At 43.1% G+C, this 14,338-nt stretch overlaps 1 protein-coding gene across 1 annotated transcript in view; it reads left to right on the forward strand.

Annotated features, from left to right (window-relative positions):
- Positions 1 to 14,338, forward strand: part of LOC138953139 (rho-related GTP-binding protein RhoQ-like) — a 29,215-nt gene continuing 14,877 nt past the window's right edge. The window contains exon 1 of the mRNA XM_070324934.1: positions 1 to 644. Within this exon, the coding sequence (XP_070181035.1) occupies positions 503 to 644 (142 nt within the window). The 5' untranslated portion in view covers positions 1 to 502. The remainder of the gene's footprint in view (positions 645 to 14,338) is intronic.

Consider the following 14,338-nt stretch of genomic DNA (forward strand, 5'->3'; position numbering starts at 1 on the left):
CAGACGACAGTTGGGCTCAACGCAGAGAGAAGACGAAAGTGCTGTCTGCGCGGAGGTTTTTCGTTCCTGTTCCAACTGTTCGTCGTTTTGACGGGGAAAAAATCCCAGTGCGATAGAAGTGTAGAAACGACCAATCGTTCGTTCGATTTTGAGGAGGAAACATTGCAGCCTTTCTTCTTTGGAAATAAAAGTGTGATGATAATTACAGAAACACAACATAAAGTCGCTGGGAAAGATCCTGTTTCTGGCATTCTCTGGAAGCAGGTAGATAAAAACAGTTCATCGATTCTGCCACATATCATGATAGCAGCATGATTCTCTGACATCATTAGTTTTCGTTTCCAATCGACTGTTTACATTGAGAAGAAAGCCTTGAAAGAAAATGACAACGGTATCAAGCGATTAGTGTTCGTTTCCGGAACCGCTGCAGAGAAATGGATTAACGATAAATCTGTACAGGAGGAAAACGGGAGGAAACAAGAAGAAGTAAAAGACAGAAAAGATGGGTCAGTTGAGCGGTGACATGGAGATCAAGTGTGTGGTTGTTGGTGATGGTGGGGTAGGGAAAACCAGTATGCTTCTACGTTATGTCAACGACGACTTTCTTTCCGAGTACATGCCTACCTGTTTTGACAGTTATTCAGGTGAGAAAAGCTGTCTGTGTCTATCTGTCTGACTATCTGTCTCTCCGTCCCTCTCTCTCAACTGTCACAGTCTCTGTTATTCAGGTGAGAAATCTGTCTCTGTCTGTCTGTCTGTCCATCACTCACCCCCCCTCTCTCTCTCTCTCTCTCTCTCTCTCTCTCTCTGTCTCTCTGTCTCTCTCTCTCTCTTTCTTTCTCTCGCGTGCAAGATTTGAAAATATGATCGACACTGCTAAGATACCAAACTTTTTCAATTTTCAAGGAAGAAAATAGAAAAGGAAAGGATAACGAACCTTCTTTCTCAACAGTTCAAGGGTGTACCTTTATCCAGTTCTTGATTCCTTCTCTCACTGTTGTTTGGCTTCTTTTTCCACTTTGTTTTATCAACTGCTTGGTTATATAGCCATATCCTAGCTTTTTAAATAAGAAACTCATACTATATCATACATATATTATTTCTTCTGATTCTCACACTGCGACCCTCCCCATGCATTTTGCCCTCTTCTTTGTGTTTGAAACATCTTCCTGCTTCTTCTTCGGATCTTCCGCTGTACAATAGAAACACATATTTTTTATTTAAATGTATTCTCTGTTCAGACTTTTAAACAGTGTTTCGTAGGTGAAGAGACTGCCACCTGAAATGAATTTCGACATTGACGAACACACTAGAATCGTACCAGAATTGTAAGGGTCTGCAGACAGACAGACAGACAGACAGACAGACACAGCTTATAACCTACACCACTTCAGGGAAGAGGCCGGAGGATACACATTATGACTCAAAACGCAAGGATGGGCTTACACTTAGGTGGTTTTTGAGTTAACATTCTTTGCATCTGCGACATACATCATCCACAAAAGGATGTTTTTGTAACCGTGGCGGTTGAAATATTTGAATTTTATTTGCACTGGCTGCCTTATAAAAGACCTACTTGTGTCCTTTTCAAAGTACTTAACAACCTTGCGTGACGCATGTATTCATCTTTGTATTGACATAAGCACGTAAGCATGATAAGAACTGTCCTTCACATCCGGGCGACTGGGGAAAACAAAGAAGCGGCTAACAGGGGTATAGATAAATGAACTCTGTCTCATTACAAGATTCTCAAATAACCTCCCTCCTTCTTTCTCTACTGATCTCCCTCTGTCTGTCTGTCTGTCTGTCTGTCTGTCTGTCTGTCTGTCTGTCTGTCTGTCTGTCTGTCTGTCTCTCTCTATCTCTCCCTCTCTCGTTGTCTCTGTCTGTCTGTGCCTCCCGTCAGCGTGTTCAATGAAGATACACCGGTCAATCTGAACTCAACTTGATGCATACGTGAGCGACCTTTACAATCTTTTAGTTTCGGTATTTTATATTTGACTTTTTTCCGCGTATCGATTATCACATTTTTGCCTCAGACAATAATGACAATAACATCGTATACTTATCGTACATACAGTGTCACATATGCACATACAAACAGGTTTATCACAATCAACGATGACATCCATAACTGTACTTGCTTCTGTATGTACTTAAAAAAAAAGCGGTTGACCTTGAAACTAACTGTCGATATCTCCTTTTCCTCTAGTGTCAAGGTATATATGATATTGCTACGCCCGCAGTTCTCGGTCTATTTTTTTTTAAAGCTGAGTTACAGTGAATTTAAAGTGAAACAAAAAAGAAACCCTCTGTTGCTTTTTGTGTTATAATTAGCTGCACGATAGGGTAGAAGATAACCCTGCGACCCAGACCAGTTTTGAACGGATCAAAGTACATCAAAAGGGTGGTTGGGGGAGAAAATAAAGGGAGTACGAAATTAGGGGGAGGGCAAAGGTGTATCCTGTTGTCGCAGAATTGTTTACCTCTACTGGTAAGTAATCTGATTATGATTTTTGCAACATAAACCCGGGTTAAAGGCACTGTCCTTCCTGCAGTTCTGCGGCTCACAATCTCAGATCTGCCCCGCCTTTTATATTGGATAAGAACATCCCCTTCACTTGGTCACAGACCAAAACACTGGTGCAATTCTGTAACACATGTTATATAGCCACTGCCACTGGTGAATTAACAGTGAGAAAAATAAAGAAAAACGGTCATATAGGACTAAGGTTTTCGCATCCATCGGAGGTAATCGGAACCGACCAAACAGACTGAGCCAGTAGCGCGACATATGTTGTGACAACCAGGTGACAGTATACGTAAAGTAGCGCGACATATCTCGCGACAACCAGCCTACATTCCCTGTACAATAATTGAGATGCATCTGCATTGGTTTACAGGAAAATCCTCTGTAAATTTGTTATGTATTCTTTTTTTGTTGTTGCTTGTACGGATACGAAGAGATTCAGATCAGTTTTACCTGTGTTTGGCCACGCAGGCGGGCCGATACAATTAAAGACAGACAGAAGCAACCTCGGACGACTCAACTGTCAAACATCGTCGTACAAAACAATTACTCGTGTCACACAATGACGCAAAAAGGCGTGTTCCAGTCAAGAACCGCCCGGAGTCGCCCATTTTACAAGTGGCGAGGCGTCTTCGGAATGTGACCCGGCTAGAGTGTCATGTCAGTGTTGCGGTCTATATTCTAACCAGTCATGCGATTATTCCGTCATGCTCATTTCACCGGGTCGTGTGACCAGACTACTGTGCTGTCTTTAATTGGTTGCTTGTTCAGGAAGTACTTGACCGTGTAGAACGGACACGGATGATGCACTTCGATTCGGATGCAGCTTCTATTGTTCTGGTGCACTGCCACGAGGCTTGTTACAATCTCTCCCCCCCCCCCTTTCACCAACTACCCCCCTCCCCCTTTTACCCGCGTTCGCTGGGAAATAAATAAGGGGACAATTCAATATTCTCAGACTTATAAATTATTCTATGTAAGGACTACTCCAATGCAATGTTATGTACTATAGACTGGCAAATCTTGTGACATTACAAGCGTATTTATTATTATTTGTTTTTTAAATTCAGAGGATCTGAATAACGAGCTGATTTTACTTGCCAAGTAAACCTGACAAAAGACCTACCGTTGTTGTTGTAGACGAATTGATTGTTTGCCTTTCTCGTAATTGTATAATTTCCCAGCAATAAGAGAACACGAAAACTTGAACTTTTTATTTTGAGAGAAATTAAACCGAATGATGATTTTGAACAGCATAGAAATAAGCGTGACTTCAGCCTGTTTCAAACTTGAATGTCAGATTTCGTTAAAGATACGCATCATGTGGCAGAACAGACAGTGCTTTGGTTTCCATTTCAGAACGGAAAGCTGTTATGTCATCTTCAATATCCCGTAAAATGTCAAAAGTCATGTGGTTATGTGATCTGAAATATGCGTGGACATGGACTCAGCTGTCGTGTGAAATTTGTCCTTTAAAACTTCACAAACGAGCGAACGAGAAGAAGAAGAAGAAGTCTTCGCAAACAGATTTGGCTATTTATTACTCATCACTTTTGTTCTTATCTTGCAAAGAAGTCTACTAGTTGTCAGTTGACATGCACTACTGATAGATGTTAGTCATTTGGTTAGTCAACCAAAGATAAGAGAAGATAGATTAAAGCATGTTCATCATCAGTGTATCTTTCTTACGTTAAGTACACAGTTCTCACCTGCGCAGTTTCTAACCAAAGGATGACTGAAAATACACATTTGAGGGTAGTTGACTCGAAAATATACAAACAAAACGGCGAACAGATAGAACGTATGAATCCAGGGTGCGTTTATGCGACTACAACCACATCTACATTTCAATCCAAAGTCCTTCGGGTAACTTTTCTTTGTGTCATTTCGTGCGGAAATTCTAAAACATGTCCAGGCCAGAAGTTACTTTCAATCCACTCTCCAAAACATGCCGCAACATTACGACTTTGTGTGCAGAAACACTCGTCGATCACACATACACAGAGACACACAAACACGCACGCACACACACACACACACACACACACATACACACACACACACACACACACACACACACACACACACACACACACACACACACACACACACACACTGTGACAAATAACAATGTACATTCTGTTAAATTCAAAAGTGATCAAGCTTCTTACGCAGCAGTGTCATGTTTCCAAGGACGAACACTAACAAGTCTTTATTCATATTAAAGCAAAGTGAAGCAGAGACAGACGAGACACATAAGAAAGCTAGTATCATGACGGTAAATCCGACCAGCAGCAGAATCTGATCAATATAGACAGGAATGACTATAGCCTTCCAATGTAGACTATCCACGATGATGACGCTAGCTTCTGCAGTTGAGGTGACAGTGTCTCTGAAGACGGGCAATCCCTTCTTAGGCCAAAAAAAAAATAGGTGTGGTTACGGTAACATAGCCAAAAGAAATAGGGTAGGAAGGTAGGCAATCACTTTTTTTTAAACTTTTTTTTCTAATGTGTACAAATTAAACCTACTTGACAGGGAAATAAGTGTGCGACTCGGGCGCTTTCGCTTTCATTGCGTTTTCTGCACTCGTTTTCTTGTGTGTTTTTTTTGTTTTGACAAATGTAATAAAAAGTTATAGGGTCGGCCCCTAAAAATAGGGTAGGTCGGGTTACCGTAACCACACCTATTTTTTTTTTAGGCCTTACCGTATCGATTTGCTTCTGTTGATCTCTCTCTATTGATCTTAGTGTCACGACTAGCCTCCATGCAGTCACTGGCAAAGAGATTCAGCTTTCAGCTACTTTCTTTTACTTCCGGAGTCGCGATTTTAGTCTTTTCTCAGTTTTGTTGTCTTCATCAAGTTACGCAACTCAGGGTTCAATCCCTGCCTACCGTATCGATTTGCTTCTGTTGACCTCTCTGTATTGATCTTAGGCCTAAAAAAAAAATAGGTGTGGTTACGGTAACCCGTCCTACCCTATTTTTTGGGGCCGACCCTATAACTTTTTATTACATTTGTCAAAAAAATACCAAAAAAAACAAGTAAACGAGTGCAGAAAACGCAATGAAAGCGAAAGTGCCCGAGTCGCACACTTATTTCCCTGTCAAGTAGGTTTAATTTGTACACATTAGAAAAAAAAGTTTAAAAAAAAAGTGATTGCCTACCTGCCTACCCTATTTTTTTTGGCTATGTTACCGTAACCACACCTATTATTTTTTTTGGCCTTAGCATCATGACTCCGTGCAATCACCGGCAGCGAGGTTCAGATTTAACCTACTTCCATTTACTCTCTGAGTCGGGATTTCTTTCTCTTGTTTCTGTAATTTTTGGGTTTAAAGGTAAGCTTCATCGAGAGGAAGTTACGTAACTGAGGGTTCAATCCCCACTGAACGTATCGATTTGCTTCTGTTCTCCTTTTCTATTGATCCCATGGCACGACCCGGCAGTCACTGGCAAAGAAATCCAGCTTTTAGACTATACCGTTTTCTTTTTCCCTGAATTGGGATTTCTTTTTTTGTTTCTGCTGTTTGTTTCATTGTCTACATTGAGTCGATGTTAAGCAACTCGGGTTTCAATCCCCTGTTATGCTTCTTGTTGTTGCCCAAGTATTGGTCTTAGTCATTCGAATGTCAAGACCCCTCCACACAAAGTTATGTAACGCAAGGTTCAGACTCCTCTGAGCGTATCGATTCGATTCTTCTGATCTCCCCGTATTGATCTTAGTGTCACCACGACCCCACACAGTCACACGCAACAGCATCCAGTTTTGTCTTTCTCTTTGAATCGCGATTTCTTCTCCCGTTTCTGTTGTTTTCTTAGCAATGACATACGAGTCCAATATAGAATTAATTCATCAAACAAAACAACAACAACAAAACACAACAACAAACTTATTCCGAAAGGAAACAGTCAAACTGTGGAGTTTTCGAATGTGATCAAGTGAAAGGGTGCTCTGATCAAATATATGAAAGCCTGGACCGATACACAGTGTTTCACAGGAAAGAAGAAGTACACGTATCTTTAAACAAGACGACATTACGCAACCAAGTGTTCCATCCCCTGTATCGATTAGCTACTTATTTCCCTTTGCTAATCCAAATGTCACGATATTGTTGGAGATACAGCTTGTATATATCTCACTAGATGAATACCCGCTTCGCCGGGTACGGCTTCGCCGGGAAGAAGTCGAGCCGAATACCCGGCTGCGCCGGGGACCCGGCAAACGCCGGCTTTGCCGGCGCACCGCACGAAGGAAGGGAGATAAACGCGCAAAACACTGGAGAAGAGTAAAAATAGTATAACGGGAATATGGATTGAGCGTTGTCGACAGTGACCTTCTAAAAATAGAAACGGGAATATGGATTGACGCCACACGAAGGAAGGGAGATAAACGCTGAAAACACTGGAGAAGATAAGGAAGAGTTACTGGGAATGGATCCAGAGAAAAACCAAAATCGGTTCAGCGCTGCGCGCTGAGAGCACGTGTTGAAATATCTCATCGAGCAGGTTGTGTCCGGGGTGTAGCTGAATATGGCCACCAAATTTGAAACAGATCCATCGAGAACCTTGGGCGTGCATCGCGGACACACACACACACACAACACACAACACACACACACACACACACACACACACACACACACACACACACACACACACACACACACACACGCACACAAGTCGTATATATATAGAAGTTTTGCATTGCTTCGTGACTCGTGTTAATGGAATGTGCATTCGTGGTATTTAATCTGGGCGGATGCTTGACGTTTATAAGAGCATGAATAATACGTCATGCGTCTAATCTTACTAACATTAATTTCTATATTGGCAGACAATGTCACGTGATGGCTTTTTTTCTCTCTCCATTTCTACCCCGTGTTGTCATGACATCAAGAGCTTTTGCTTCGTCGGGGTCCTGATTTGGCCTATTATGGTCCGCTGGACCCGAAAAGCAATAGCTAACTAACTAACTAACTAACTTGCTTCGTCAGAAATCAATGTACAATGGCACCTGCGATTAGAGGTCCCTCTGATGAGAGGACACCACCCAATAAAGGACAGCCCCTCTAGTCCGCTTCCCACTTTTCTTGACCAAAAGACACCTGTCATGACAGGCCACGTGCAATGTAGAGACACTTTCGACACGTTCCAAGGGTGTCCTTTAATCGCAGGTACCACTGTATAATTATACATGTAATCATAAGCCAGTTATAGCAATCCTGTTTCACACGCATCTCATCTGCGAATGCAGTTAAAGGTACACATTCCTTGTCTTGTAAGCGATCAAGTGTACCATCACAGATCTGGCGAGGCGATCAAGTGTACCATCACAGATCTGGCGAGGCGATCAAGTGTACCATCACAGATCTGGCGAGGCGATCAAGTGTACCATCACAGATCTGGCGAGGCGATCAAGTGTACCATCACAGATCTGGCGAGGCGATCAAGTGTACCATCACAGATCTGGCGAGGCGATCAAGTGTACCATCACAGATCTGGCGAGGCGATCAAGTGTACCATCACAGATCTGGCGAGGCGATCAAGTGTACCATCACAGATCTGGCGAGGCGATCAAGTGTACCAACACAGATCTGGCGAGGCGATCAAGTGTAACTCATAACTCATAACATTTTATTGATCCAACAAAGGAAATTAAATTGGTCATCAGCACATATAGGTCATTAATTAATAATTATAAAAGAATAAGAGAAGAAAGTTCATAAAACCCATGATAACAGAAACAAAAATCTAAAGTAATATATGTACAACTACAATACCCTTTTTACTTGCACACATGACACACCGACACACCAACACACATGCATACATACCTACATACATACCTACATACATACCTACATACATACATACATACATACATACATACATACATACATACATACATACATACATACATACATACATACATGCATTCCATGTTAAAGTGTAGTTAAGAACATCACAGTAAGTATATCATTGTTTGGATTAACAGATAAGTTTTTATGTAAATGATGATAACAACAATCCATAATTAACGCTATTGCACTGCCAAAAGAAGAGACCAACCAAACACATAAAACCAATCCCAGTAATCATCATCAGTTATCACAGGTATCACAGTAGATTAGCCCTCAGGTAGTTAGACTCAATTGGGCAAAGTATAGTGTCAACACCATCACAGCAGTGCTAAAGCTCATTATCACAGCACTAGTTATGATCAAAGGTCAAACAGTCATCAAACCAAATTAAATCTATCACTAAGAGGTACATTTAAAAGGCATCACTGATAGGCTGTGACCAGGACACTGGCTCGGTTGCTGTTAAAATATCTCACAGCTGCAGGAAGAAAAGAACGCCGAAAACGCTCCGTTCGACACCTAGGCATGAGAAACCGAGTGTTCCGTGTGATGCGGAGATCCATCCGTGCGTCGTGGAGGGGATGCCCTAGGTCGAGCAGAATAGCTCTGGACTTGCTGGCAAGCTTTCTTTCAACAAGGACTTCAAGGGTGTCAAGGCTCTGGCCTACAGTAGAACTCGCTTTCTTTATCAGCCTGTTCAGCCTGCCAGTGTCCCTTGCAGTGGCATTCCCTCCCCAACACACTGATGCAAACACCATCACACTGCACACCATACTCTGATAAAACATGTACAGCATCTTGTCACAGATCTGGCGAGGCGATCAAGTGTACCATCACAGATCTGGCGAGGCGATCAAGTGTACCATCACAGATCTGGCGAGGCGATCAAGTGTACCATCACAGATCTGGCGAGGCGATCAAGTGTACCATCACAGATCTGGCGAGGCGATCAAGTGTACCATCACAGATCTGGCGAGGCGATCAAGTGTACCATCACAGATCTGGCGAGGCGATCAAGTGTACCATCACAGATCTGGCGAGGCGATCAAGTGTACCATCACAGATCTGGCGAGGCGATCAAGTGTACCATCACAGATCTGGCGAGGCGATCAAGTGTACCATCACAGATCTGGCGAGGCGATCAAGTGTACCATCACAGATCTGGCGAGGCGATCAAGTGTACCATCACAGATCTGGCGAGGCGAGCACGCGTGAGAAGAGCATCCTTACACTAAGACACGCAAAGAAAATCGGAAGCCTTGCTGACAATGATTTCTACGAGTTAAACTTTTGCTGTTAAATTAATTTTCGCAAATTGACGCAGGTGTCACTAACGATATTAATTCATCAAAAACTTCACACTCTGCAAAGAAAGCAGCAGTAAATGTTTGGCTATTGTGCGAGTTGAAATATGGTGTTATCTTACGTAAAAACCGTTACCCTTTCGCTGCCTTTTGGACGTCAGCTCACGTCCTGGTTAACCTGTTTTCACGGGCAACAAACCGCTCAATAAACAACAAAGAAGAATAACAAAAACAACAAAAAACAATGTGTACGTGTCTGGTGTAATTATTTGTACATTAAGGGCACATTGTAAGTTGTCAATTCAGGTAAATACAGGTAATGCTTTGTATACTTCTTCCTCTTTCATGGGCTGAAACTCCCACGTTTACTCATGTTTTTTTGCACGAGTGGATTTTCACGTGTATGACCGCGGTAAACCCCGCCATTTAGGTAGCCATACGCCGCTTTCGGAGGAAGCATGCTGGATATTTTTGTGTTTCTATAACCCACCAAACTCTGACATGGATTACAGGATCTTTTCCGTGCGCACTTGGTCTTGTGCTTGCGTGTACACAAAGAGTTACTGGCAACGAACAGGTTAAGGCTGATCTGTGGTGGTGCTCAGGATCGCTTACATGAGAAAGACCACACCTTCAATTTGCTGTCAGCGTGCAGAGTCGGCTAGACTGATTGTGCATGCCTTCGTGTATGACTTCATCAATAATTTCACTGGGCGTGTTGTTGGCGAAAGGTCAGACGTATACAGTATAGAGTACGTGATGACAGCTAGTGCTATTTGATCACGGCATTATTGATTTGGGTATCATCAGCCTAATCTTTTTTCGCTGTCGTGGCTGTGTTGACTGACTATGCGACATGCACAGCATTCCCAAGCTGTCATTTCAGTTTTGCTTACAATATGTCAGTCTAAATGATAGCTATGATGATTGAAAATAACATCAACATTGTGTCCTTTTACGGGGAATTTACACATTACTTTCTTGCAACTTCTCTGAAATGCCAGTAGAGAAAGTTACTTTTTTTGTTCATAGAAGTTCCGTCTGTCTATCTCTATCTGTCTGATCTCTATCTCTACCTGTCTGTCCTTGTGTGTCATTGTCTGTGTCTGACTGTCTGTCTGTCTGTCTGTCTGTGTGTCCCTTTCTCTGTGTCTTTCTCTGTCTCTCGCTCCCTGTGGGGGAAAAACCCAAAAATAGGCTGTCGTATTAGCTGCAATTCGATAAAAACCTGTTATAATTGATCAATAACAACATGGAAGGTTCTGGTACGGAACTGTGCTAGGAACCGACAAACACACATCTATCGACTGTTGTCTCTGTCTACTATAGACGGCACCTGAAGAATTCGTACCGCCTGTAACACGTCATAAAGCAATGTTTTGACTCAGTGCTAATGATATACAAATCCGACCCAAATAGACGGATAAATAAACAGAAGCTCAACAAAGTGACTACCGGGTACAACAACACAAGCAGAACCTATGCAACTGTAGACCTTTACGGGCTCTATGACACCCCTCCCCCCTCCTGGGGATTTTTGCAAACAATGATTTTTGGATAGCTTGGTCCCTAAGATATTCAGATAAGGTTTGTTTGCATTCAGCAAAGTTATGCGTTTGGCAGTGGTGCACTTACAAAGTTACGTAAAACTGAAACGCGACGCGTCACAATAGTGAGTTTGGGTAACCCTAATATTTCACCTGATATTGCCGCAAAATCGTGTTTAGTGGCACACAGATGGCTATGACATTGTTAACATACAATTCACTGTCATCTGCTTGATAGCAGTCGCAGAGTACCGCGTGCACTGAACAGTTGCGTGATACTGGAATGCGGTATACCGGTATCTCGCGACCAACACGAAAAGTGGAGAAGCTCCACTGTTTGACTTCATCATTCAATCAGAGCTTGATTTTAGAAGTCTGATCACTCCGGGATATTGCCAAGAACGAGTTGTACTGCCTGTCTTCCGGAGCACCAGCACCCAAGGACGTCGAGAACGATCTCCTCGGTGCTGACAGAGTTGGTGAGGAAGCATACAGGCAGTTTATTAAGGAACGACTGTTGGAGAGAAGGGTCGGAGAACTTGCAGAACAGATCTTTGACCAGTTGCCCAAAGTGTCAAGAGTAGACTTCGTCACAGATTCATACCGTCCAAATTCAATCAAAGGCAGTGAGAGAAACCGGAGAGGAACATCAGAGAAGCACTTGGTCAAAGGACCGGCGACGAAGGTCCCCAGAGACTGGGAAACCTTCCTGTCCAATGATGAGAACAAGACCAGTTTCGCGAGATTCCTTCTGGAAGAGTGGAAGAAGGATAACAAGAAGTATGCACCAAAACTTCAGGGAAGACAGGTTCTGTTCGTCTGTCAGGAGAAGTGTGTCAGGCTGACAACGTCAACGGGCAGACAACACTGTCAGAAGAAGTGGAAGAACTTTGTTCAAACCACGAAGAGGCGGACACCAGAATTGTCTTTCATTGCCTCCACATTGCAGCAAGTGTTCCAGATGATGCTACAGTATCTGTGAGATCACCAGACACAGATGTGTTTGTCCTGCTCCTTACCTTAAGTTTTCCCAGACCATCAAGCAAACGGTTCTGTTTGACACTGGGACTGGAGACAAAAGAAGACTCCTTGATGTCAAACTCGTTGCTGCAGATACAGGGGAAGACATCTGTCAGGCTCTTCCAGCACTACATGCCTACACAGGTTGTGACAGTACCAGTGCCTTTGTGAGGAAGGGGAAGGTGGCAGCCCTAAAACTGCTGCAGAAGAATGCAGAGTTTCTGGAGCCATTCATGCAGCTTGGAACGTCCGAGTTCATTCCCGAGTCCCTCTTCAACAAGCTCGAAGAATTTACGTGCCGGTTGTATGGGTCACCCTCACTGAAGGACATCAACAAACTTCGTCATCAGAAGTTCCTTCAACGCTTTGACAGTGCAACCTCAACCCTCCTGAACAGCTACAGTGGCATTGACATGAGTCTTCTTCCACCTTGTAGAGACACACTGAGGATGCACCTGAAGAGGGTGAACTATCAGGCTTACATCTGGCTGTCAGCAGACAAACCAGTGGCCAACATTCCAGATCCAGAAGGACACGGCTGGGAGCAGGTGGACAACGTGCTGGAGATCGCATGGACACATGGCTTCTGTATGCCACAAGAGTTGGTTGACATCCTTGTGGAGACGCCACAGCAGGAAGCTGACGAAGACGCTGAGGAGGAGGGAGAGATTTTCTTTGATGAGGATGTTGACACATTTTTCGTCGATGAAGAGTAAACAGACGAGAAGAATTTGAGTTTGACAAATGTGTTGCAAAACTTCTGGCGATTTCAGGATATGAACCTTAACAGCTGATTTTCCTGGTGTTTTGAGGCCAACAATCAGAACTGCTTTGACCTTCTAAGCTATGGGCCTAAATGTCAACGGCAATCTCACTTGTATATTTAGTCTAAGAGGTTATAGAGATTTGTTTGTGCATGTTGAAAATGTTTAGTGTTCCTGCATTCATGTACCTAATGTAAAATGGCATCATCATCATCATCATCATCATCATCATCATAATCATCATCATCATAATCATCAACACTTTAATCAGCACCAAGTCATGCATGATGCCCAGGCTGCATTTTAATTTTCGTTCATCTTTTGTTTTTCCCTTATTTTGTTAAAAAAAAAAATCGTCAAGTAGGTGAGGGAAACTATGGGCTTATTTATATCCTCTGTTTCATCTTTCTTATATTAAATAACTGTTGTGGATTTGAAAATTACCCTCAGACTTTTTTTAATTTCTATTCCATGTCACCAAACACGATTTGCTGCAATATCAGGTGAAATGTTAGGGCTACCCAACCTAACTATCGTGACGCGTCACATTTTAATTTTACGTAACTTTGTGAGTGCACCACTGCCAAACGCATAACTGTGCTGAATGCAAACAACCTGATCTGAATATCTTGGGGGTCAAGCTACCCAAAATATATTGTCTTGAAAAATCCCCAGGGGGGGGGGGGGGAGGGGAGGGTTTCACTTCCTATGTGATGGACTATGATTTCCCAAACCCATTTCTAGCAGTGCAAAATTAATCAGAGTGTCCAAGAACACAACACAAGGATTCGCAATCAGGACAGCCATAAAACCTTCATTGTTAATGGGCGGCGTGGCGAGAGTAATTTGGTATACCCCCTTACTTGGTTTTTTTTTTTTAAGGGGCTTATTGTCCTTCAGGTCTTAATTGCCTATATTGGACATGAATTGGTTTATACGATTCGAGTTTTACGCCCTCACGGCTTTTTGATGTTTGCGTGTTTAGGTGGTATCAGCCATCTGCACTTATGGTAGAATGACCAAGATCTTTAACGTGCCATTGTGGTGACACGGGGGTGGGAGATGGATACCGTCTCTGGGTCTGCACATAAAGTTGACCCGTGTCCGTCCCGGCCCGGATTCGAACCAGCGACCTCTCGATCACAAATCCAGTGCTCTACCACCTGAGCTACCCGGACCCCCCCCCCCCCCCCCCTTACTTGTGGGGCGGAGGGAGCCTAAGCATAGAATCATAAACAGTGCTTGGAGTCCATTTGCATGGCGGTTAAACAGTGAAATATTCATGGGCAACCGGCCGTGAGGAATTCA

This window comes from Littorina saxatilis, linkage group LG17 (genome assembly GCF_037325665.1).
Source record: "Littorina saxatilis isolate snail1 linkage group LG17, US_GU_Lsax_2.0, whole genome shotgun sequence".
NCBI classification, from domain to species: domain Eukaryota; kingdom Metazoa; phylum Mollusca; class Gastropoda; order Littorinimorpha; family Littorinidae; genus Littorina; species Littorina saxatilis.